Below are 24,578 nucleotides of genomic sequence, written 5' to 3'. Positions count from 1 at the left end.
ACGCAGATGTTAAAGTCCCCTCAGAAAACTGAGCTAACAAAGCGTGTCCCACGGATCCTTCCTCTATCTGATGCCACGCAGTCTATTTTTCTGATTTCCTTGGGACAAATGTGATGGCACGCCTACGGAGTGACAGGAATTTCAGCAGGCACATTTCCCGGCCCTGGTGCAGTTACAAGTGGCCACGTGACCCCTCCCGAGAATCAGAGGCACGTGGAAGGAACACGGGCGAACTCTGGATTGTGCCTGAAAGCCCAGGCTGAAGTGCGGGGGGCACCGGAGCAGCCACCAGGGGCGGTGACGGGACAGAGCGGCGGGAAGCGGGCCCCCAGTGACAGAAGAGCTGCCAGCAGCCCGGCCTACCCACACAGACCTTACGAGGACAAACGTGGACATGGTCGTCGTGGCGAAGCCTCTGGTCCCAGTTGCCCGGCCGATGTCCTCACTAATACACGTGGTAAGGATTCTGACACGTCTGTCATCTTCTCCTGACACTGTTACCGCAAGGAACGGGCAGACTGAACTTGACCTTCCCTCCGTGAGGCGGAGATGCTCCAGTCCCTTCAGGTTCAGGTCTGAGGAGCTCCTCTCAGCTCGTGGCCTTCCGGGTCAAGGATGTGGCCCTCTAAGTGCCAGCTTTTTCTACAGGAGACCAGCCAGGCGGTTGTGTTTTTGTTGGTGGAGTAAGACAGTACGGACAAGCTTTGGATTTCTGCATTCCGGAGGCCTCCCCAGATGCAGAACAACTTCTGGAATGCTCACTGATGAACGCCATCCCCTCCACACCACATGGGGCTCTACCCCCCGACTAGAAACCAGAGCTAAAGCACAAAGGCCCGGAGCGAGGCGGCTCAGAGGGCCGAGCTGCACAAGTGTCCACGGTGAGTGAGTGGCCTCAGAGGCTGTCCTTGGACGAGCCCTGCAGAGGGCTATGGGTGGGCCGGGGGAAGATGAACAGGGGGGGACCCGGACCCGAGGGCTCTGCGGAGGAGAACCCAAGGAGTGAGGGTGAGAGAGGCCGCCGGGCTCAACGAACCACATCTGGTGTCACCAGTCCGCTCTCCTCGTGTGGGTGGGCGAGGAGCCCCTCCCCCCACCATGAGCCCACATAGCCACCCACACCCCCTGCACAGGACGGCGTGCTCTGCGAGTGAGGGCAGGGGCAGGGACTCTCCCAGACGCTTCGTTTTTACTTTTTATTTAGCAGCACATACTGAGAACAACGAAGCATTCCACTTAGGCTTAGGTTTTGAGGAATCATAATGAAGAGAAGACAGGAAACACTAGTCACGGTTTAAGGTCTCGAGAAAGGACAGAACCGCACAACAGCGAGGGATCGGAAAGGGTGGCCCCCCGATTAATATCCTGAGTGCGCACGAGCCTGAGTCAGGAAGCAGAGATGGGACAGAAAGCACCCAGACCTCTGTTCAGCCCAACTGGATGCCAACCAGAACCTCCCGCAGAACGTGTGCTTTCAGATCTTGGCTATTTTCCAGAGCCCCTCACGCTGACCACCTCTGAGAACTCAGCTGTCATCCAGTCTGTTACTGACAAGAGGGAAAGGAGAGAGATGGGCTTTGCTCTCCTGAGCGATCAGAAGAGAGCACGGGGCGGGGGCAGAAGGCGGGACTCCTCCGGCAGTGCTCCGGGGAAGACGGGCCGTCTCACTTCTCCAGCTGAGACACCTCATACAGGTACGCAGCCAGCATCTTGGTTCCTTCTATGTAGTTAAGCCTAACGGAGAAGAACAAGCCATCGTGTCGGCTGGTGTCCAGAGGTCCGGGCGCGCACACGGCATTTTCTGGGACGCCCACCGTCCTGCCCTGATTTTCAGTTCCGCTGGCCTCTAGAACCTGGTTCTCGAGTGCAGGGTCCGGTCCAACCGCTCCTCTAGGGACCAGTCCTGGCCCAGCCTCACAGAGTATAGGGGGCCTCACCCAGGACTTAATAAGAAAAGCCTTACTTTGATCACAGCCCCTCCTTTTGTGTGTCGGATAAGAGGCTTCCAACTTGTGCCCTGACACCCAGGTCTCTGGCCCCTCCTTCTGCCCTCCGAGCAGGGTCTCGCCTCTGTTTTCGCCCCTGTCTAGCCCACCCCCGTTACCCCGAAATGCCCACGGGTCATCCCTGCCTGGAGCGCTCCTCACTGCCGCTAACCCAGAGACCACCTTCCATCCCTGTTGGTTAAAAGAGCCCCCGGCACGTCTGCATAAGCCAGGAACACATAAAAGGGGCTCAGGAGCACAGCTGGCAATGACACTGGGATTTTCCAAACAGGAAAAGGGCGGAGGCTCTTTAGGAGCCAGAGATGAAGTCCTGAGATCAACACACACCACTGGCTGAGCCTCCTGGGGAAGACCCACCACCTCCAGGAGCTCCCCCCTCCCCCGCCTCTCCCCCGAAGTGTTCACTCCCCTGCAGGCGGGGGGCCATAGAAACCGCCCCCTCCTGCTCTGCTGCAGGACAGGAGGAGGCGGGAAGCGAGGAGGCAGCCATAAGGACACGAACCCAGGTTCAGGACGAGGACCCAGAGCCTCACCTGTTGAGTTTCTCGTTCTGGGAGTGGGCGCCATCATCGGCTGAGCCCACAGGCAGCAGCATAACATTCTTCCCTGTGGCTTCCTGAAAGGTCAAAGTCACAGGAATACTGCCACCTTCCCTGGTCAAGTCCGGCTCGACACCAAACACTGGGGGAGAACAGAAGGAGAGATGGTGAGGCAGGGCGCCCACCGCAGATGCAGGGTCCGGACCCTGTGTGCGGCCTGCAGCCGGCAGCCCGGCTCTCAAGGTCGGCTGGTGGCAGGGCCCCGCCCACACACGGCCTCCCCTCGGGGCCCTTGCTTGCGTCCCCAGAGAGAAGTCTGACCTGTTTTCAGGGCTCTTCTCCCAGCCATGTAATGAGGGTGATTGAAGTCCGACACCCAGGGTTTCCCACCGTGGCCCATGTACACCTTGAACTTGTTGGGGCTGTGCAGTTCAGCAAATTTCTTCGTCAGGTAGCTAGTAACCTGAACCACAAATGAGAGACACAATGTACTATTAGCCTGGCGTCTGATCCGGTGCTAGAGATTTACTCTACAGTGGTCTACAGTGAGTCTACGATGGGCCGATGACAAGCCTACAGAGGTCCACAGCTAGTCTACACAAGCCTAGCACACGTCTACAGTGCTAGAGCCTGCAGACTCTACTCGTCTACGAAGAGCCAGAGTGGGTCTCATTTTCTGCTGCTAAATGCTGAGCGTAACTGCGATAACAAAAAATGGATTTTATCAAGAAACAAAACCCAGCCATTTGAAGGTAAAAGGTAAGCTTTCATTTCAAGCAATTCACCCTTTACATAGCTGTTCCCACATGATAACACTTCAATCAAGGCTTTACGAAGTCTCTTGGTTTGCTTTCTGATAATAATCCCATCTAGACCAAAAGTGGAGACCGCGGAACACCCGATGGCAATCTAAGTCCTCAGCTACCTGCAGGAAATCTTCCTGGATGAGGTGGGGCCACTACTCCCCAAATCTGCCCCCTCTGGAATTCTCCCCTTCCAGAATCTTGCCCTTCCGCTCCTCACCACAGCCCAGACACAGCTCCTGCGGATCCCTCACCCAACATACTCGGCCCAGTCAGCATCGGATCCGAAGCCTTAGGGTGAGGTCAGAGGTCAGGTTTTAGCATGCCTCAGCAGTGACAAAGGTCACATGTGATGCTTTTTATATGGCCTTTAATCTTTCGTCAGTTACTGAACTGCTTATTCAGTAATTACAGAGTTGGCAAGAGTCAGGAAGCAGGAAGTGCGGGTCTGGAGTTTGTATCTTTAGCTGCTCAGCGCCCTACTGGGAATCTTCACCCCCGGAGTCTCCACGGAGGCAGAAGCCCCCCTCCCGGCGTCCCAGCTCCCTCACATGCCTGCTCGCTCACAACTTCCGGAGTCATGTTCGGCACGAGCCTGATGGAGAACTTGCCCACCACTTTCCTAGGGATCACGGTCTTGGCCCCCGACCCAGAAAAGGCACCTTCAATCCCGTGGAGGGAGAGGGACGGGTACCGCCATCTGTGCATCAGGATGTCTTTCTGCAAAAACAGCAAAGTGGGGCAGGTGACAGCACTGCCTACTTACGAAGGAAACGCCAATGTCATCTGGAAGTCACCCGTAGTCACCGGCCAGCCTGGGGTGGGCACAATCACAGGCGGGAGGTACAGACCCTAGAGGGCTGATGGATGAGCCCGCCCCAGTGCGCTCTGGTGCCCACTGTGACACAACACAATGGGACTGTGCCACTCTGAACGGCCTCGAGGGTGGCATCTCCATGCCTCCTCGTGGCTCTGTGCTGCCGCAGACTAGAAGAGCCACGGGGTTCCCGCCAGCCCCGCAGAATTCAGGGGTAAGCCGTAGTCCCACAGACATCAGAAGCATCAGGAACCGGGAGGAAGAGGGCAGCACGACGCAGGCCATCTGTGAGCCCCGAGGCCCTGGGCCCACAGGGCACAGAATGCAGCCGTGGTTCCTACTGGAGAGCAAAGCCAGGACCGTCCACTGTCTCCTGGGCCCAGTGACCACAGACAAACATCGTACCTCTGCCAAGGGGACTGGCACAAAGCAGCCCCCATCTCCCAAACGTATGATGGGTACCCCAGACACACAGCCACCTGAACAAGCACCTGGCAGAGAGGAACCTGACAGCGTCCCCGGGGCTCCTCAGTGACAGCCACCTAATGCGTGGACTTCCTGTTTGTGACCAGGTGATACCTGGCCCTAAGGCAGACCGCTTCCGTAAACACAAACACCAACCAGAAGGCGGCAGGAGGAAACAGAAATCTGCTCAGAGCCCCACTTTTCCAGGCTCACCCCCCTCCCCAGACTAATGTCCCCTGGCCTCAGGACCCAACCGCCAGCTGCCCCGCCTCGGCTCTGACCCACTGACTCTGGGGTGCCTGTGCCCAAGGTGCCTCTGCGCCCCTCCCGTCCCCACGACACCAGCTGCAGGCTCCCCCCTGCAGCAGCACGACTGGTCTCCCCACCCCACGGCCCCAGCTCCAAACCCGTAGAGCCTCTGCCACGGTCTGCCCTCAAGTGAGGTCTAATCAGCCCGTACTCTGCCCAAAACCACCGCGTCCGTCATCTTCCCGGAGAGCACGTGAGCTCCTCAGCGCATCACAGGCCTGCTCGCCCGGCCTTCTCCGTCCTCCTCTGGCCAGCCCTCCCCACAGACAGCTTGCCTCGCCCGTGCCCTGCTCTGCCGCTCACCCCTCGGGCCTCACCCCTCCCAGGTGCACCGCGCTGCAGACCTCGGAGTGGCCTCCACACCCTTTCACGCTCCCCCGCCCATCTGTCTCCCGGAGGGGTGAAACTCATGGGCTGAGCCTGGCCACACTCCTCGTGCAACCCGGGGTCTTCTGCTGCAGTCCAACTCACGTTGGCTAAATCAGACGTACCCCGACTAAGAAGAAGAAACACGGTAACACGGTTTTCTCCTAAGAGTTAAGTGACCATTCTGTGCAAACAGTTTCCACCATGGCACCCGGCTATCAGGTATGCCTCGGGTCATCCCTGGGCCCAGAGGTAAAAATTATCCAACAAATGCAAATCAGGCAAAAGCCCTGCCACTATGTGTTCTCCGTGCACATTCTCTAGCTCCTAAGTCGTCAAAAGCCATCGTGTGACTTTTTTAAAAACCTCCTAATTCCAAGCCCGAAAATGTGCCGCTTTCCAGCATCTGCACCAACCGAGGGCTCCAGGACACAAGGACCTGTCCAGGTCTTTGCCAGCACCTCGGGCTCCTTCCCACCGGGGTCCCCTGGGCAGGGCATGTCGGGAGGCCTTGCGGACGGATGGGCTGAGGCGGCGGGGGGTGAAGGGCAGCACCTTGCACCCGTGCAGCAGAGTCTCTGCCCCCACGTCCCTGGTGTACTCGTCCAGGTCAAAGTCGATCTTGTCGTAGAGTGCCAGCTCCTCCTCGGTCACGGGGGCCACCGCCTCACTGATGCCTGGGATGAGGATCTTTCCCTTCTTGTCCATCAGAGAGCCTGGAAGGGCACACAGAGGAGGAGCGCTCGGCGGGCAGGCAGGCAGCTCCCACAGGGCGGTGCTCGCCGCGGGAGCCTGTCCGCCCAGCCACGGGCCAAGGAGGACCGTCTTCTGGGCACGTATGAGGGAGCGCTCAAGCACCATCTAGGCACGTGTGATCATTGATAGTTTAAATAGCTCAACAACGCAGTGAGGTGAGCAGCATCACCTTCCCATTTTAACGCAAGGACACCGAGACGCCGAAGGGCAGGTGACGCGTCCACAGTCACAGACCAGGATACACACGGAGCAGACTGCCTCCAGCAGGCTCCCTGTAAAAGCCACTACGCTAGCCAACAGTTCTTTTTTAATACATGTTCCACAAGAAACTAGCTGCTCCCAAGCTAAGGAGGAAGACAAGCAGGGGCGCCCGGGTGGCTCAGGCGGGTGAACGTCCGACTCTGGGCTTCAGCTCAGGTCTGATCTCATGGTTTGTGAGGTCGAGCCCCACGTTAGGCTCTGCGCTGACAACTCAGAACCTGTTTAGGATTCTCCCTCTCTCCCCTTCTCCCTCCACCCCTCCCCTGCTCGTGCTCTGTCTCTCCCTCTCAAAATAAATTTAAAAACTTAAAAAAAAATTTATATAAAAGAGGAGGAAAACAAGTAGAACAGAGTAGACTCTAGTCCCAGGAAGGAGAGGCTGACAGGGAAGGAGACAGAACTTAACCGAATCATGGGTGAGGCAAAGCCACATCCAGCCTCAAACTGGCAGGACACCAGGACTGGGCTGGGCCTCGCTCCCCGCTCCCACAGAGCTGAGCGCACAGGAGCCCTCGCTGGGCCGCTAAGATATAAAACACGCTGAGGGGGTGCCCTCCGAGGGGCGGGAAACACAGCCGTGTCCAGCGGAAGGATGGTCAAGTGATCCTAAGGGACGGCTCCCACAGGGCCTGGCGAAGCCAGGGTCTGCCCCAGTCGGGTCTCAGGCGCCAGGCAGGCAACACTCGAGGGGGTCAAGGGAGACAGGGGCAGAAATGAAGCGTGTCCATCTTTTAAAGGAACAGGGAGCAGCGGGAGGGAGCAAGAGGGAAAGAGAGGAAAGTGGACCATAAAGGGTGGTGACAAGCACCAAATGCTGGGGACAGCCTGGAAACAAGGCCCCTCCAACTTCTCTCCCAGGTCAGCAGGGAGTGGCGGGAACCGTGCTCACCCATCAGCAAGATGAGATCTGTCATGGCCTCGTGCACCGAGCCTCCGTACACGCCAGAATGCAGGTCTCTGTCGCTGCACTCCACCTGCACGGACACAAGAGACCCCTCCACTTGCGGCTTGGCGGGAGCTCATCCTCAGCACGCGACAGTCACGAGACCCGACAGTTTTCAAGACTGCGATCTGCTCCCTCCAGGAGCAAAGCAAGGCATTTCCCAAATGACAACACTCCGGCAGCGGGACAAGACGGCGCTCCGGGCCACGTTGGCCACGGGTGGGGGGAGCGCCGCCGGCCAGCTCCCTGAGCACCCAGAGCCCTCTCCCGAGGCTTCGCAGGGACCCCGCGCCTTTCTGCTGAAAGGGAACACCAACACGAACAGCAGCGGCAAGGACCTTGAGCCTGAGGACCCGGGACCAGACCCCGCCCGCCGCACCCCCACCCCCCCACTAACGTGCGGGCAGGGGCAGGTTTCAGGCCTCGCCAGGCCCGCGCCTCCACACCTGTAACGCGGTGAGGTGGGAGCATGTGGCTGACGGCCAGAGGGTTCTTGCTCCGGCCACCCGTGAAGCAGTCTGGGGAGACTAAGCGCTCAGGGCAGCAGATGGCCGCTCTGGCATCTTCGGCCCACAAAACACTCCCTCACAGGAACCAGTTCACCCCGCGTGCCAGGCACCTCATCCGCGGATGGGACCCGGGCTCAGCTGCCCGCCCCGCCCCTGCGCCCGGCGGCTTCGGCGGCTTCGATGTCTAGTGAAACGACCCAGTTCCCTCAAGACCTCCGTTCCAGGCAGGGCCTGAGGGGACATCTCGACTTTTCAAAGTCTTTGTGAAACGCTTTGCACGAGCCGATCTTCCTAAACGAGCTACCAGTTATCTTTCCTCGACGGCTCCGAGGCGATCCTGCAAACACCCCCGAGCTGCAAGTTGGGTGAAACTGACTTCTGAGTGCCGTCCGCGCCCGGAGAAGCGCCAAGTCGTGTCACGTTAACAACTAGACGCCGAGAAGGCTCTGTGCTCCTCCATCACGCGCATGGCTCCCTTCCTGGGACCCACGCACCGGGGGCTACGCAAGGGCAAGGGGGCCTACGGGTTGGGAAGAAACACCACCAACACGTAGAGCTCTACACGATACCTCAATGAAAAAGTAGCAAATGCCCCTGAGACCGTATGTGATGCACGGCTTCTTCTTTCCCAGCCAGTAGTTGTCAGAAATGCACACGTAGTCCACGTCTTTAAAGAACGTGTCCTTCCGCGAAAATATCAGCTCATCCAGGCCTTCCGAGCCCGACTCCTCCATGCCCTCCAGACAGAATCGGACGTTAACCGGGATCTCCTGTGGACGGGAAAACGAGCGCTAGGAGGCATTCAGCTCTCAGGCGCTGTTTCTTCTTAGACACAAAAGGCCGAAGTCACCGAACGCTTTGAAATCACAAATCTCAAAGACTCAACTTCCCCCAGACCCACCACTCGGGCAGGCTGTGTGTGCCCTGCAGCCACCCTCCGCCCTCGGGTGCCGGGCTGTCAGGGGACAAGCACGGACCCAGCCACCCCCACACGGAGGACTCCTTCCGAGGATGCCACAGTGCGACCACACTTCCCAGCGTGAATCAGGCGTCTCCAGGGAAGCCTGAGCTGCTCTCTCTACAACACAGGCTGTGACACAGAGAAAACCAGTCTCCGCGGCGTCAGTCACCAGTCACCACCCACGCACTGTTCCCATTCACAGGTGCTCTGCACTAGGACCCCCACTCTCCACACGCTGACAGGCCCCTTCCCCGAAGAGCGGACGGTAACCGTAAGACGTTGCCTCCCTGACGCCTGCTCTAGTTTTCCAGGTCTCCCCAGCGCTGTGCAGCGAGGAAGGCGGCCCTTCCACAGATGGGAAAATGAAGCGGCCTCCAAGCAACGCGACCCGCCAAAGGTCACACAGGCTACAAAACGGCAGAGCCCCACGTGGATGCCAAATCCCTGGAGTCCTGGTTCCGAACTGCCCCCAAACAGCACTCTGCACCAGTTACCTCGCTTCCCCTGCTTCTGTCTCTCAAATGAAATCTTTCCTGGGACGTGGGCAGGTGGAACACGTGTTAAGTGGCGCTGCTCCGGCGGCCGCACACGGCCACACTCCCCGCGGTCACCCCCAGATCCCGAAGGACCCCGGAGGAAGGAGAGCCTTTCCGGTCCCTGAGCCCAGCCAGTCAGAGGCTCTGGGCCTCAGCTCCCTCCTGTGCAAAATGACACCTTGGACCAGGGAGTCCCAGACCCTTCCCAGATCTATCATTCTACCCTCTGACAAAAATGCTTGTCTCGTTGTTCTCGTTTTATCATGACACGGGATAAACCAAGCCGCAAAAACGCTCTATACACACTGATCGAGATTAGGTTAAAAATAGTTGAAAAGATCAAAAAGTAACAAAACAAAAAACTTTGGACAGCTGAGATTCTAAGACCTTTTTCCTCTCTACTTTTCTAAACTTTAGACAAGGAGAAGGTATTTCACAGTTAAGGAAATATACTTCAAAAGCTAAAAATTTCTCAGGAAGATGAAAACCACCCTGAGAGAGACAGGGGTTGCCCACGACCACGGAGCCCAAGTCACGGCCTGTCAGTGAGCCCTCTCAGAGATGGAACCTACAGCTGAAAACTCAAAGTTCGGGTGCTGGCTGGATTCCTGCCGAGTCATCAGGAGTATGACCTCTGAACAACTGTAAAACCATTAACAATTCCTAAAGCTGGAAAACAACCTATAATCTTAAATCTGATCCAACTGCTGATGCGGTCTTGGGGAACCTTGCTTTCTCCGATCCCGGTGACCTTCGATCTTCACAGGCGGTTCTAGAAACAGACAGCCCTGCTTTGTACCGCTCTGACGGAGCCAGTGAGACATGGCTCAAGTACCTGATTCGTTTTCTGGAAGGCTTCCAGGGCATTCAGCCAGCCGGCCACCGGCCCTTTATCATCGGTTGCGCCTCTCCCATACAATTTGCCTAGAACAGCAATCAGCAAATTCAGTTACAATCACAATGAAATAGAAAAGAAAGTGCATTTCTGGGGCTCATCTGATACCATCTTCGCACACCACACGCAGCCCCTCTTCAAACCAGGCACCCTGTTTTCGTTCTATCAAAAGCCCCACGTCTCCATCCGAAATTAGATTAGGATTCGCTATGATCCAAGAGCAAGCCACGTGGACGCCCCCACGCTCCCCTCCCCTTCTTCCGCAGACACAGCAGTTAGTGCTCACGTTCCTCCTGACCCGGGGCGTGGACTGCAGGCCCAGCCCCAGGAGGTCACTACCAGCCGGCCAGCTACTTAAAATCTACCTCCACGACCACCGGGCAGCAGTAAGGGTAGGCAAAGCGGTCATAGGTAGGACCCACGGTGCACCATCATCGAGAGAGAGCTGTCTCCCTCAACCTCATTTGGTAAAGGAAGGAACATGTTTACTCTTCACTTCTCCAGGCCATCACTTGGAAAACCAGAGGACACAGTATTGCCTCTCCTCTGTGAAATCAGTCACAGGACCCACCCCCCCGCTGCACACTCGCTCCTGGGACCCCTTACAGAGGGAGGTGGCTGGGCTGGGCACTGCCTGCCACCACGGACACTGGGGAATCAAGCTCAGACCCTCCTCCTGCCCCTGTCACACGGTGTGGAGCTCGGCACAGGGAGACCAGGACAGAGGAAGGACGGCAGCCCAGCGAGGGCGGGCTGAGGCTCAGCCCCTCTCTGGCCTGGTCTGTGGTGAGCAGTCAGTTCTCTGACTTCCTCATCCTCGGCTTGCTTTTAATGTTGGACACGTTCAACGTGACCACCCCGAAGCGGCGTGAGGCTTCAAGCCATCACCACCCTGGGAATTTCTTTTTATCAACTAAACCGGCTTTTCGCAACAGCTGCAGAGCCCTCCTGAAAAGCATCCTTGTTCCCGCGACAAGCACTGACTGCATCACTCCGACGAGCCAGAATGCGCTGGACAGAGGTGCACGGAGGCGCCGTGTTCCCTCCCTCCAGGCCCCGGCCCCGACGAGGCGACACAGGTCACCACCAGCTGACCATAAGGTGAGGAGCTGGTGCAGCTTCACCCACGCCCAGGACTCCGCCGAGGACACCACTCTGTGTGTCAGAACCGGGGACAGGCTGAGTGGGAGGCCTCACACGCCAGCGCCGATGCACAAGCAGGTGTTCCTGTGGCGCAGGTGAGGAGCCATGAGGGGGAGGCGGGGGGGAGGCCGAAGAGCCACGGAGTCTCCCGAGAGGTGTCGGGACAGACACATCATGCTTCGGTCATCACGTGGCAGGAAGAAGAGGGGGGCAGGACCCACAACGTCAACAAGCCACGGGAGAGCGTTCAACAGGGGAAGAGCGGTGGCCGGGGAGAAGGCCCAGCAGGCACCGGGGCGTGCGCAAGCAGGGGGGGGGGGGACTGGCCAGGTTTCCGGTGCGTGTGGCGGGGGAGACGGTGACAGAGGGAACAAGGGGGAAGGGCAGGCCGGAGAGCAAAGACACGGACTTGTGTTCCGGACAGTGGCAAGCGGAACGGCCCGCAGACGTGTGGGTCTGACGCTCGAGAGAAGCCGAACAGCAAGTCACAACTGCACCGCGATAGCAACGGCCGTGCGGAACTGGGTCTCCTCAGAGATGCTGCTCTAAGTGAAAAGGTTCCTCAAGTGTGCACAGTAATGAACACGGCTGACACTGAGCCGGAGAAAGGTCTGAACAGAAACTAAACGCATCCAGTGAGAAGGGCTCTGATGAAAGACGGTCTGGACTTTGCCCCCGGGGGCCGGGTACAAATGAAGGGGCTTTTTCCTCTGGCCAGAGATGGCCAAGTATGGAGACAGGGAAGCTCAGGAATGAGTGCACGAAGAACCTTTATACCGGACAGGGACAGGAAGAAAGAGGCCGGCCTGAGGTGGGTCCTCGGTAAAGTCGGTCAAGTGCCTGTGGGCACGTGGCCGGGGCGGCACCCACTGACTATTACTGAGTGACTGTTATGTCCCTTGCCACGGGAGGCAGGGCTTGGGCAAAGACCAGTGCTTCCCTACTGTCCCAGCGCACAGCTGCTGAAACACACCCGGGAAGCAGCCGCATGCCGGGTTAGGTATCAGACTGCAGGTTTTTGAGGGCTGCAAGCCTGAATTCAGAACACGTTTTCTGAGAAAATATCAGCAAGGGAAGAAGTCCAACAGACCCCAGGCTACAAATACTCCTCTCCACGAGGACAGGTAAGCTTTCTGATGTTTCAGTGACTGGTGCACATGTGTGAAACTTCCGGAACCCAATTGCTAGGTGATGTGAACACGACTTGCTCTGGAAAGAAAACAAGTTATCTTTCTGAGGCAAGAGAGTAGACAGGCTTCTCCAGATGCTTCCCCTGCTAGAGGAAAGCGTCCCTCACCGTCGCGTTCCACCAGGGTGAAGGGTTCGCTATCCCAGCCGTCCTCGAGGGCTGCCGGCTGCACGTCCAGATGTCCGTAAATACACACGGTTTTCTTCCGGGGGTCGGAGCCCAGCTTGCCGAGTAGAATGGGAGGAAGTGGGATCTCGGACCCATCAGGGAGCTGAGAGACGAGAAGGAAGCAACAGAGGACAGCCATTGTTTCAAAAATTCGGTGCTTATGGGAGATACCATTAAAGTACCTTGAGAATTTTTATCTGTTCTCATCAACCTTCATTATAGAGTGTAAGAACACATTGTTCAATTGCATCGGTTAACAACAAATTACTTTCCCATAATCCACAGTACTTAGGCCACATAATGTTTACCAACCGCAGGGAGTTTGGTGAATTTTTCAAAGCTGACTTTTTTAAACGCCTATATTGACAAAACATATTACGAAGGCCTTGCTTGGGATACAACTTTGCTCATTATTTTCCAAAATAATGGATGAAAACTACTACCATCTCCAAGCAGGAGACAGGTTTGAAATTCCGCACGTGGGTCACAGTTATGCACAGGAAAGGATGCAGACCAGGACAGAAGGGAACGGAATTCACAGCGAGTCATATTAACGCGGGCAGTGGGAGCTGGAGCCCCCTCTCGGCTCCCTCCCAAGCCTAATCGGTGTCCCACAGCCTCGCAAGAACGGGGGACAGGGTATCAGTCACGGCACTAAGTGGACACGTCCCTTGGGGACCATGCCAGGCCGCTGGAATTCTTGTGCGATTTGTCTTTTTGTCTTTCCAGTGCACTACGCTCATAAATACTCAACTCTCAACTCGTAACTCTTGGCGACCCTGCAGTACCCATGCGCAGCCTGGGAACCAAGGTCACTTACCCACACGGACTGCCCCCAGGGCAGGGTTCACGCACCAGTACGGAAGGACAGCCACAGCCATGAGAGGCAAAGAATCGTTCCTCAGACTCACCACCCTGGTCACACGTGACGTGTGACACTAGTTGCATCCGGCCCTCAGCTGGCCTCAGAAAAATAATGACTTTCAAGTGACAAATTTTCTCTAAATAAATTTCTACTCAGTATAGCTGAAATGCTCAATAGTTTACCATTCTCAAGGATGCCATTTGGGCCCATAGATAAATTTATACCGAAACTCATGTTGCAAGTTGCAAACTCTGTCGGGATGTCCCTAACTTCCCAGAACGTGAAAGAATAAAGTCTGGCTGAGAAACACAGTCCAGGGTTTACGGGGATACCATGTTATCTTCTACCAGAGAACCTGCCTGCGCAGAAGCCTTCGACAAGGACCGCACGTGTCTCCCCACTCCTGCCCCAGCCCCACAGCCACCACGTGGGTCCAGCTCCCAGCCCTCAGGCTCACCGCACCGGCACCCAGCGGGTCGCATTCCGTCCTGTGCACTCTGTTCACTTCTTCCCTCACGCCACTTCTCGCTCAGGGACCACGACTGTCCCATTTCCTGGGCACTTCTGTCTGGAGGTCAGGCCCTCGGTGACCAGGTCCCCCACAGCTCCCTTCCCATCCTACCGCCCAGGCAGCAGACGGGCCCGACATGACGTGGCCTGAACCAGCCTCAGCAGTGAGCCCCATGCCAAAGAGCCCCACGTCGGCCCTTCCCACCGTCCGTCCTGCCCTCAAGCCTCACCCGCCAGGGACCCGTGCTCTGAGGTCCGGCACTAGGACCCGGGCTCCCTCCAAACGTCACCTCTCCCCCAGAAGCCTGGAGACGCTCCAGCTTCTGCACGTACGCAAGACATCCAACTCCACCTTCAGACCTGCCCCAAGCCTCCTGGCTTCCTAAGAAACGGAACGCTGCTGCCCGGTGGACTCATGGGGAGAGAAGCCCCCAGAATCTATGGAGAACTTTTCTAACAGTGGTGCAATCTGTCAGTTCCTTGATAAAAACAGGTCTTATGTAATTCAAGAGCGTAGCAGTCATTTGTGTTTTGTGGACACCCTTTCTTTAGGAATGCGCTGTAACACCAACATTAAATAGAATCAATCTATTGTAATGAAACAACCCTTACAACGTATTCGCCACCTAGATTTTTTTTTAACATGTTGGGGAAAAAGGTAAGGGAGCGGTCAATTATGCTTCTAAAAGAAAATAACACAAAGAAACTTGATTTATCCTCTCACAAGTAGGGAAAAGTGCTGGGAAGATGCAGTGTATCTTAAATCAACTATTACATCTGTTGTCAAAAGAAATCTCAAAGATATGCTACTGGACTGGGAATCAGGAGGCCCACGTGCGAATCTCCTTTGTCATGACCTGACTGCGGGTTCCCTGCAGAGACACAGCCCATCTGGGCCTCTGGGTTCTTCCATTTGTGAAAAGACTGGACGGGGCTGAATGTCCACACAAAACCCCAAGATTATGATACCACCGGACACTTAGATCATCAAGCAAGAGAACCGAGAAAAGCCAACCCTGTCACACTGTGCAATATAAAAGAAATTACAACGGGGCATTAGTGGTTCAGTGGTAGAATTCTTGCCTGCCACACGGGAAGCCCAGGTTCGATTCCCGGCCAATGCAGCCTTCGTCTTTGGGGCACCTGGGTGGCTCAGTTGGTTAAGCAACTGACTTCAGCTCAGGTCATGATCTCACGGTTCACGGGTTAGAGCCCTGCATCAGGCTCTGTGCTGACAGTCCGGAGCCTGGGGCCTGCTTCGGATTCTGGGTCTCCCTCTCTCTCTCTGCCCCTCCCCCACTTGTGCTCTGTCTGTCTCTCTCTCAAAAATAAATAAAATGTTGGGGCGCCTGGATGGCTCAGTCTGTTAGGCATCTGACTTTGGCTCGGGTCATCATCTCACGGCTGGTGAGTTCGAGCCCTGCGTCAGGCTCTGTGCTGACAGCTTGGAGCCTGGAGCCTGCTTCAGATTCTATGTCTCCTTCTCTCTCTGCCCCTCCCCCACTTGTGCTCTGTCTCTCTATGTCTATTAAAAATAAATAAATGTAAAAAAAAAGCAAAAATAAATAAAATGTAAAAAAAAAAAGTAAAAAAAAAAAAAAGAATATTACAAACTTATGAAATATGGCATTACCATGGGACTTGAAATCACCTGAAACTAAAAAGTGGAATAATGTTCCATGAAGTGAGACTGTTCAAGTTAGGAAGAAAACAAACCGATTTCATCTGTCAGAATCCTGACGAAAATGCAGCCGGGCCCCCAGCCCCCACACAAAGGTGCTCGTTTTCAGGAACCGAGTCATTAAAAAAGTGCCGTTTCTACCCCCTGGGATGCCAGGGGACACAGTGCGGTGAGCGGGAAGCTTCGTTACTTCTACACCTACGTGGGTAGCATGTGACTGCCTGGTTTGAATGCAGGCTGCTTTCTGCTGGGGGCGGGGGGGGGGGGCCACTATCTTCTAAGAGTGGCCATTACATTAATGTATTTCTAAGTAACCTCAACAGCTCTGCCACCTGGAGAGAAATGCCGAGTGTTACAAAAGCTTTGCCCCAGTCCAACTGAGGGAATCACAGTTTAGTACCCAAATCAGGCCTTTCCTGTTTGTTTTAAAGACAAGCAGATTACCTGAAGCAAGATGGCTTAAGAATGTGCTGAGTCCTCGGGGCGCCTGAGTGGCGCAGTCGGTTAAGCGTCCGACTTCAGCCAGGTCACGATCTCGCGGTCCGTGAGTTCAAGCCCCGCGTCAGGCTCTGGGCTGACGGCTCAGAGCCTGGAGCCTGTTTCTGATTCTGTGTCTCCCTCTCTCTCTGCCCCTCCCCCGTTCATGCTCTGTCTCTCTCTGTCCCAAAAATAAATAAAATAAACGTTGAAAAAAAAATTAAAAAAAAAAAAAAAAAAGAATGTGCTGAGTCCTACCAACCCCTCAGGCAGACCTGCTCCCCAGGGTTCTGTAACTCCCAGGTGCCGGCCCCTTACCTTCTGTTTCCCAATATCTGCCAGTTCCACAGAGCCCCCCAGCTGCTTGATGTCCGCTGCAGCGACCTCCAGCATCCGCCTGATTTCACCTCTCTTCTCGGGCCACGCAGATACACTCTGGATGGCCACCCATTCCGCGAGTTTCTGTTTGGGGATGATCAGCAAAAAGGGACTGTGAAAAGGTGCCCCTTAAGGAAGAAAGGTAGTCGTGATTTTGCCAGGTTTCGAAGACGCCAAGTTGACTTCCTACCTGTGGCCACTCCATTTAAACGTGACGGCTATATGTAAAAGAGAAGAGCTACCTCACTGGCTTTTTTGTTTAAGATTTTTAAAAACTGTATTGTTTCACGAACTACAGCTTAATAGCAGAAAAATGTCAGAATGTGTATTTTTAACCATTAAGCATGAGATGAATGTAAAATGCACAAAGTTCCATGAGTAAGTTTATGTCCGAGTCTAACAAAATTAAAGCTGAAACATACAGAAACAACATCTTCACAGTCCAGGTCAGCTTACTATCCACGCTGACAATGGCCAAGTTCTTTAAAGTATAATTTTTAGAATGAGAACTACAGATTTCATCTGAAATGTGTCTTCCAAGAATAACTTTAAAGCACAATTCTTTTTAAATTTTTTTTTTCAATGTTTATTTATTTATTTTTGGGACAGAGAGAGACAGAGCATGAACGGGGGAGGGGCAGAGAGAGAGGGAGACACAGAATTGGAAACAGGCTCCAGGCTCTGAGCCATCAGGCCAGAGCCCGACGCGGGGCTCGAACTCACGGACCGTGAGATCGTGACCTGGCTGAAGTCGGATGCTCAACCGACTGCGCCACCCAGGCGCCCCAAAGCACAATTCTTTAAATTCATGTCAAGAAACAGATGAACTTATAACATTACTGAATCATTTAAAACAGACTAAATGCAAAAAAAAAAAAAAAAAAAGTTAAAGTTCTTTAGTCTGTATCTACTACAAGAATTTGCATGTAGAGGTTAAACAAAAATGTCGGATGAGCTCTTCTACTTCTACGAACATATATATATAAAGACTTTCTGTCAAACACTAAAGGGTAACTTGCATACTGTGATGAGAAGGTAGAGGAGAAGACCTCTAAATAATACATTTTAGGTTACCATTTGTGTGTGTGTGTGTGTGTGTGTGTGTGTGTGTGTGTGTCAAGAACTCTGGAATATCTCTCTCAGCAAATTTTTAGTACAGAACACAGTATTATTAACTACAGTCACCCTGCTGTACATTCAGTCCCTGGAACTACTTATCTCATAACTGAAAGCTTGATCCCTTTGACTGATATCTCCCCATTCCCCACCCCCCCAACTCCCAGCAACCACCATTCCACTTTGTTTCTCCACATTCTACTTTTTAAGATTCCACATATATGTGAGATCACACAGTATTTGTCTCACTCTGTCTACACAAAATTTAAAAAAAAAAATTTTTTTTAACATTTATTTTTGAGAGACAGAGCATAAGCAGGGGAGGGGCAGACAGAGAGGGAGACACAGAATCCGAAGCAGGCTCCAGGCTGGGAGCTGTCAGCCCGACACAGGGTTCGAACACACAAACTGCGAGATCATGACCTGAACTGAAGTTGGACACTTAACTGACTGAGCCCCCCAGGCACCTGTGTCTACATAATATTTTTAATACTTGATATAAATGGCATGGCTCCGGGGTGCCTGGGGGGCTCAGGCAGTTAAGCATCCGACTCTTGATTTCAGCTCAGCTCATGATCTCATGGCTCATGAGCTCGAGACCCATGTCAGGCAGGCTCTTTGCTGTCAGTGCAGAGCCTGCTTGGGATTCTCTCTCCCTCTCTCTGTCCCTCCCCCACTCATGCTTGCTCTCTCCCTCTCTCTCTCTCTCTCAATAAACAAACCAAAATAAATAAGTAAATAAATAAATAAAAGGCATAGCTTATATTTGCTTCTTGACAGTTTCTCTGAGCCCCACTGGATTAAACCTAATTTTAATGTTTACTGGAATAAATATTCTCTTACCTTAATGTAGCGATCCTGATTTTCATCAACATACTTAAACAGGGTAGTGAGGGCCGACATCTTTCAACCAAATCGTGGACCTTACAGGTTCCTGGAAGGAAACACAACCTGTCCGTCCTGCCTGTAGATGGGTCTGACTGAGCAGTGGGCCAGGACGGCACTTGTCGAAGAGGCTATAAAGTTCTACTCCACCCTCGCAGCCATCACGAGGCCTCCAGGAAGTGATTACAGTGCACACACAAGCAGTGAGAGGCTCAGGGTGATCTCCCAATTCCTTTCTCAGAAGGAACGTGTGCACAAAATTGTGGGCCAAAAAAGATAATTAACTGAAGGAAGGGCCTGAGTTGAAGACAATCTGATGAAAATTAAAAGTAGGCAGCTCCCGGTAACACTGATTTATCAGCACTTAAGATTTTTCTAAAGCACGCACTGAACTTCCCACTTACTACCTGCCACCACAGACAAAATAATCACTCCAGGGGCGCCTGGGTGGCTCAGTCGGTTGAGCGTCCGACTTCAGCTCAGGTCATGATCTCGCGGTATATGAGTTCGAGCCCCGCGTGGGGCTCTGTGCTGACTGCTCAGAGCCTGGAGCCTGTTTCAGATTCTGTGTCTCCCTCTCTCTCTCTGACCCTCCCCCGTTCATGCTCTGTCTCTCTCTGTCTCAAAAAGAAATAAATGTTAAAAAAAAAAATTAAAAAAAAAAAATCACTCCAAAGACTGCAGCAAAAGTGTCACATCCTGTCTGTTACTGTCACAAAGCCACAACACAACAATCAAAACCCAAGGCAAAGAAAGTCCGATTTAAAAAGCTGATAATCTGAGCCCAGAAATGGTCAAAGGCAACATGTGAAACCTCCACACAGGCTTGATTAAGAAACTTCCATGGAACTCAGCCCCCCTCCAGAGTGCATTTTCCAACACCCAGCTTCTCATGTGTGAGACCCAACACATCCTGCTCTGCCACGCAAACACGCACAGGGGAAAGGAACTCATTTGACCAGCCGTCTAAAGATGGGAATGAGCAGGAAACAAAAGGATTCTGGTTTGGGGACTCTCAAAATCGGTTCCCTCTCCTTCCCTTAACTGACATTTCAAATTCCATCAAGTGGCAAGACTGGCTGGAAGCATCACAAGTCACACCAAATATCTCAGAAATGCAGCAGGAGTGACGAGGTCCTGTCACATCCAGGTAGTTCTAAATGCCTGTGTACTGACACACTGCAGTCGAAGAGTAGTTTTTTCTTGGTAGAGGATTCCAAAGTGATTGCTAAACACAGCAGTGACTCTATACCGTGACATGAGGCCTGGCGGCTGCCTAGCAAATAGAAAGATGCCCCAGCTGTGCTGTATGATTTCTATGATTTCAGAACGGCCAGCTCCAGCTACGTAGTTCTCAGCGCATAAAATATTTACACACCTCCCAGCCACCTAAGACTGCTGCCCCTGAGGCTTTGATCTGAAACACAAGTCAGTCCACAAATGCTGGAGTGGCATTTCATGAGCATAAATAAGTCAAATTTCCATCTATCTGTCACCAATCATGTAAACTGGGAAGCTATCTAGGACCATATGCTACACTGGGTGCTTTTCATTTGGGTTCCTGGTTATGAAATACCAGAAACCCCAAGCTCACTGTGGGATCTTCCCACTAACATTCTTTGCGGTCAAAATGAACAACCACATTCCAGCTAAGGCAGAGATATATCTCGCACTTTTACCCAAGACAGGACAGAGATCAGATTGTTCAGCTCTCCATGCCAAGTCACCAGGGCTGCCTGAAAAACAAATGCTTCTCTGAATTCCTAATGTGGTCAAAGGAGGTCAGGCCAGGGCCATTTTCTTGCTCCCGCTCACAGTTCTAGGAGTTCCTGTCCCAACCTGCCCCTCTTCCCCATCCAGAACGGAAACCATTAAAGATGGGACCCCTTTGACATGCCCTGCTGAACCCCACTTGTGAAGGTAAAGGCGCTGTGTGGGAGTGAACAAGAGAAAATATTATGCTTTCAAAATAAATGCCAGGATTTCTAACTTTCCCGGGGAGTGCCATCACTTAAATAATGAAGCTAGTGGCAGCTGGAACCACCCGGCAACACCTACATGTGTCCCAGTCCTTGTCTCTCATGTTCTCCAGCTCGTGACACCGGATCAGCACGAGGATGACCGTCCGGGACCCCACCCATGCCGCGGGGGGCCGCCCGAGGTCAGGACCACCCCCAGTTTCCAGATGGGGAAATTGAAGCCGAGAGCAAGACTGAGCCGACCGCCTCACACCCGCCTGAAAGTCTGACCCTAAGGACACCTGACCCCGGGCCCCGGCCGGCCAGCAACATCGACCTAAAGGCTCCAAGGGAGAAAGAGAGCCTTGAGATTTTTGGGGGCCTCGTCAGGAGGAAGTGGTTGGGCGGTCTTCCGCGCGTCTTGCCCGCTGCCCGCAGAGCGCCGGGTCCCCGCGAGGGCCTTCTTTTAACCGCGGTACCCTCTCTCCCCGTCCCTACTGGCCACGCGCACCAGGCGGTGGGCCAGGCCTCTCCAAGCCGGGGCTCCCGGGCACCACTCCCCCGGGGACCTCGGTCCCTGCTCCCACACGCCGAGGCGCGACCCATCCGCCCCCTCCGAGGACCGCCCGGCCCGGCCCGTCCAGACCGCTTACCCCCTCAGCTGCAGCAGCGCCGGTTCCGTACCACGTGCCCAGTCACGCCCCCGGCGCGGGACCGCCTCCCGCCGCCCCGCCGCCCCGCCCACCAATCCCCGGCCTCTTCCGGAGTGCCGGCGTCGCCGCGCCCCTCCACCGTCCCGCCCACCAACCTCCGAGCTCCTAGGGGAGCTGGCGTCGCCCCGCCCCACGCCTCTCCACCCACCAATCACCGGGCTTGTTGGAGAACCGGCTTCGCCCCGCCCCTCCCCGCCCCCCAACTTGGGAGACCTGCGGGGAATTCCTGAGCTGTGACCCTGAGGGCTGCGGACGTGCGGCCGATTCCTTGCCTGCTCCTTGCTTGGTCCCGCTGGGCTGGGGTCGGGTGCGTGGATGGTGAGGTTCTGAGGCCCCGGGAGCGGCGTACACCCCACGCTCAGGCTCGGGGCGGCGCGCCTGTGCCCGGTCACACGCGGTGCTGTTTGATGCCTCCGGGCCCTGGGTCCGCAGGGCCCCAGCGGCCCTGTTTCTGGGGGAGGGGGTGTATCAGTGTTTAAATCCGGTGATCTCGAGACTGTGGACACAAGAGGACCCACCCTTTTTCTGTGCTTACCTTTGAAATACCGAGACCCTAGATGGTGGTGATCGTCTCCGTGAGAGCGGTCCCACAAGAACTTGGCAAAGAATCTACCCTCCCACATTTTGTCTGCTGTTTATAAAGTTTATTTATTCTGGGAGAGAGAGAGAGCAAGGCAGAGGGAGAGGGAGAGAGAATCCCAAGCAGAGCCCAACCCGGGGCCTCGGCCCACTAACTACTTAGATCAAGACCTCAGCAGAAAGCAAGAGTTGGCTGCTGAACCCACTGAGCCACCCCGGTGCCCTTGTTTTTAATAGCAAGTTTAGTAGTTGCAAAAGATGTAAATACTTAAAAAAAAAAAAAATGACCTCCCCCTTAAATTTTCCATCTGTATCCCCTCAGAGTGTTGTCAAATTGTAACTTCTTGTCGATTAAAGTTCGAAAAATGAGGGAAATTTCAATACTGAGAAGTCCCGATTCCACTTCCTCCCCCAATCCAGTCATACTGTACAAACAGCTTTTATCTGAGGAGGAAATTTTTTCCATATTCGGTAGTCTATTATTTATTTTTAACTATTTCTTTTTTTCTTGAATCTTTGTGTTTTTTAAAAACATTTTTAATTGAAGTACAGTCTTGACATATAACGGATTCGTTTCAGGTGCACCAGTGATTCAACAGTTATAATCATTACGAAATGCTCAGTGTGTAATTACCATCTGTCATCATACAAAGTTATTACAAAATTATTGACTCAGCTCTAGGTTACATCTCTATGACTCATTTTGTTTATAGGTCTGTGCCTCTTAATCCCCTTTACCTAATTTGTGCTCCCACAACCGCTACTCTGGTGTCTATATGAGTCTGTTACTCTTTTGCTGTTGTTGTTGGCTCATTTGTCCACGTATAGGTGAAATTATAAGGTTTTTGTCTTTGCATAATACTCTATAGATCCATCCAGTTTGTTGTGAATGTCAAGATTTTATCCTTTTTTTTTTTATGGCTGGGGAATATCCCATTGTGTATATATCTCACATTTTTATCCATTCATCTATCAATGGACCCTTAGATTGCCTCCATATCTTGGCTATTGTAGATAATGCTCCAATAAACAAAGGGGTGCATATATATCTTCAAGTTAGTGTTTTTGTTTTCTTTGGGTAAATACCCAGAAGTGCAATTACTGGATTGTATGGCATGTCTATTTTTCATTTTTTGAGGAACCTCCATACTGTTTTCCAATTTGTACCAATTTACCAATGTCACCAATTTTTTAACCAATTTTTTTTTTTTTTTTTTTTTTTTTTTACCAATGTTACACCAGTTTATATTCCCACCAATAGTGCATGCTGGGTTCCTTGTCCTCTGAATCCTTACCAACACTTGTTATTTCTTATATTTTTTATATTAACCATCAAACTAACATTTTTACATTTGATAGTCTTTTATTGATGATCCTATTACACTTCTCTGCAAGAGAATATGTATAGAAATTTAAATTAATATTTACTTTTCTATAGCTAGAAACCTCTAAGTGTTAAAGTTTTTTTCTGGATTAAATTCTCATTACAATCATTATTCATATATGACTAATGGAAACCATGGAAATGTATTACAGTTCACCCTTGAACAATACAGGTGTTAGGGATGCTGATGCCCCCTGCAGTCAAAAACCCATTTAAAAGTTTTGACTCCCCAAATACTTAATTACTAATAGCCTACTGTTGACTGGATGCCTTACTGATAACATAAACAGTTGGTTAACATTTTGTATGTTATTTGTATTATATACTCTATCTATATTCTGTAAAGTATATATATTCTATACAGTAATCAAGAAGAAAGAAAATGTTAAGCAAATTATCAGGAAGAGAAAAAAATATACTTACAGAACTGTACTGTATTTATGTGAAAAAGTCCACATATGAGTGGACCCATGTAGTTCAAACCCATGTTTTTCAAGGGTCAGCTGTATACATTTGACAAATAATTTTTAGATATTAAAAGCAATTTATTAGAAATGTGTCATTTAAGCATATCTATTTGGCTTTTAAAAAATTAGTTCAGGTGTCTATAAGCGAGATTATTGCTTGAATGAGACAGGGTTCGGTGAAAAATACAACAAAAAGGGGACTTAGAGTAGAATATATAAACACTAACATTAAGTTCATAAAGTTTTTATAGGTATGTGGTCATGATAAATAAAAGAAAAAAGAAGCTATTGGTAAATGAGAGCCAGGAAGAGGTTTGAGTCCAAGTAAAAAGTGAATATTATTTATGTACCTACTAATCATTTGGCAAAGTTCATTGATGAAAATGTTTCTCTTACAAATCTGAATAAAAGTCAGGAAAATACAGAATTTACTCTTGATATGGAATTCTTTTACTTGGAAATATAATGTTAATTGTCAGAAGGTGGACCTTCTATTTTCTTCCCCTTGAAATAATACAAATTATGTAGCCAACAGGCATCCTTGATGAAGGAGGCATTCTCCAATAATAATATATGGTGGTATTCCAAATTGCCCCTTTGTTTGGGACATTTGAGGCTTTTTGAGTTAAATGTACAGCACTTAGGGACACCTGCGTGGCCCAGTCGGTTAAGCATCAACTTCAGCTCAGGTCATGATCTCACAGCTTGTGAGTTCAAGCCCTGTGTCGGGCTCTGTGCTGGCAGCTCCGAGCCTGGAGCCTGCTTCTAATTTTGTGCCTTCCTCTCTCTCTGCCCCTCCCCTGCTCAGGGTCTTTCTCTCTCTTTCTCTCTCTCAAATATAAATAAACATTAACAAAATTTAAAAAATTAAACGTACAGCACTTAGAATGATGCCTGGC

The 24,578-nt window shown here is 52.4% G+C and overlaps 1 protein-coding gene across 4 annotated transcripts; it reads right to left on the bottom strand.

The window, feature by feature from the left end:
- Window positions 1–1,186: 1,186 nt before the first annotated feature.
- On the bottom strand, window positions 1,187–21,261 carry CNDP2 (carnosine dipeptidase 2). Of its 4 annotated transcripts, none has more exons than XM_045457304.1 (12): window positions 21,190–21,261; window positions 18,537–18,626; window positions 16,518–16,661; window positions 12,607–12,769; window positions 10,107–10,195; window positions 8,344–8,544; window positions 7,212–7,296; window positions 5,861–6,021; window positions 3,904–4,068; window positions 2,867–3,008; window positions 2,540–2,687; window positions 1,187–1,734 (listed from the first exon to the last, which is right to left on the bottom strand). In XM_045457304.1, exons 2-12 carry the CDS (start codon window positions 18,594–18,596, stop codon window positions 1,665–1,667), a joined length of 1,428 nt encoding a protein of 475 aa, XP_045313260.1. In that variant the 5' UTR covers window positions 18,597–18,626; window positions 21,190–21,261; the 3' UTR covers window positions 1,187–1,664. The 4 variants fall into 4 exon arrangements, with proteins under 4 accessions (XP_045313260.1, XP_045313261.1, XP_045313258.1 ...); XM_045457305.1 differs by having other exon boundaries at window positions 18,537–18,627; window positions 20,637–21,193; XM_045457302.1 differs by lacking the exon at window positions 21,190–21,261 and adding an exon at window positions 20,258–20,315 and having other exon boundaries at window positions 18,537–18,627.
- Between the last annotated feature and the right edge of the window lie 3,317 nt (window positions 21,262–24,578).

The sequence above is a fragment of the Leopardus geoffroyi genome, chromosome D3 (genome assembly GCF_018350155.1).
Source record: "Leopardus geoffroyi isolate Oge1 chromosome D3, O.geoffroyi_Oge1_pat1.0, whole genome shotgun sequence".
Lineage (NCBI taxonomy): Eukaryota > Metazoa > Chordata > Mammalia > Carnivora > Felidae > Leopardus > Leopardus geoffroyi.
This window is presented reverse-complemented; position numbering and strand designations above follow the sequence as displayed.

Coding starts and splice junctions, on each gene's coding strand:
- CNDP2 (XM_045457304.1), bottom strand. CDS start 18,596: ATGTCGGCCCTCACTACCCTGTTTAAGTATGTTGATGAAAATCAGGAT. Junction 12,770..16,517: donor CAGATATTGGGAAACAGAAG/GTAAGGGGCCGG, acceptor CTCGTCTCTCAG/CTCCCTGATGGGTCCGAGAT. Junction 6,022..7,211: donor AGATCTCATCTTGCTGATGG/GTGAGCACGGTT, acceptor GTGCCCTTCCAG/GCTCTCTGATGGACAAGAAG.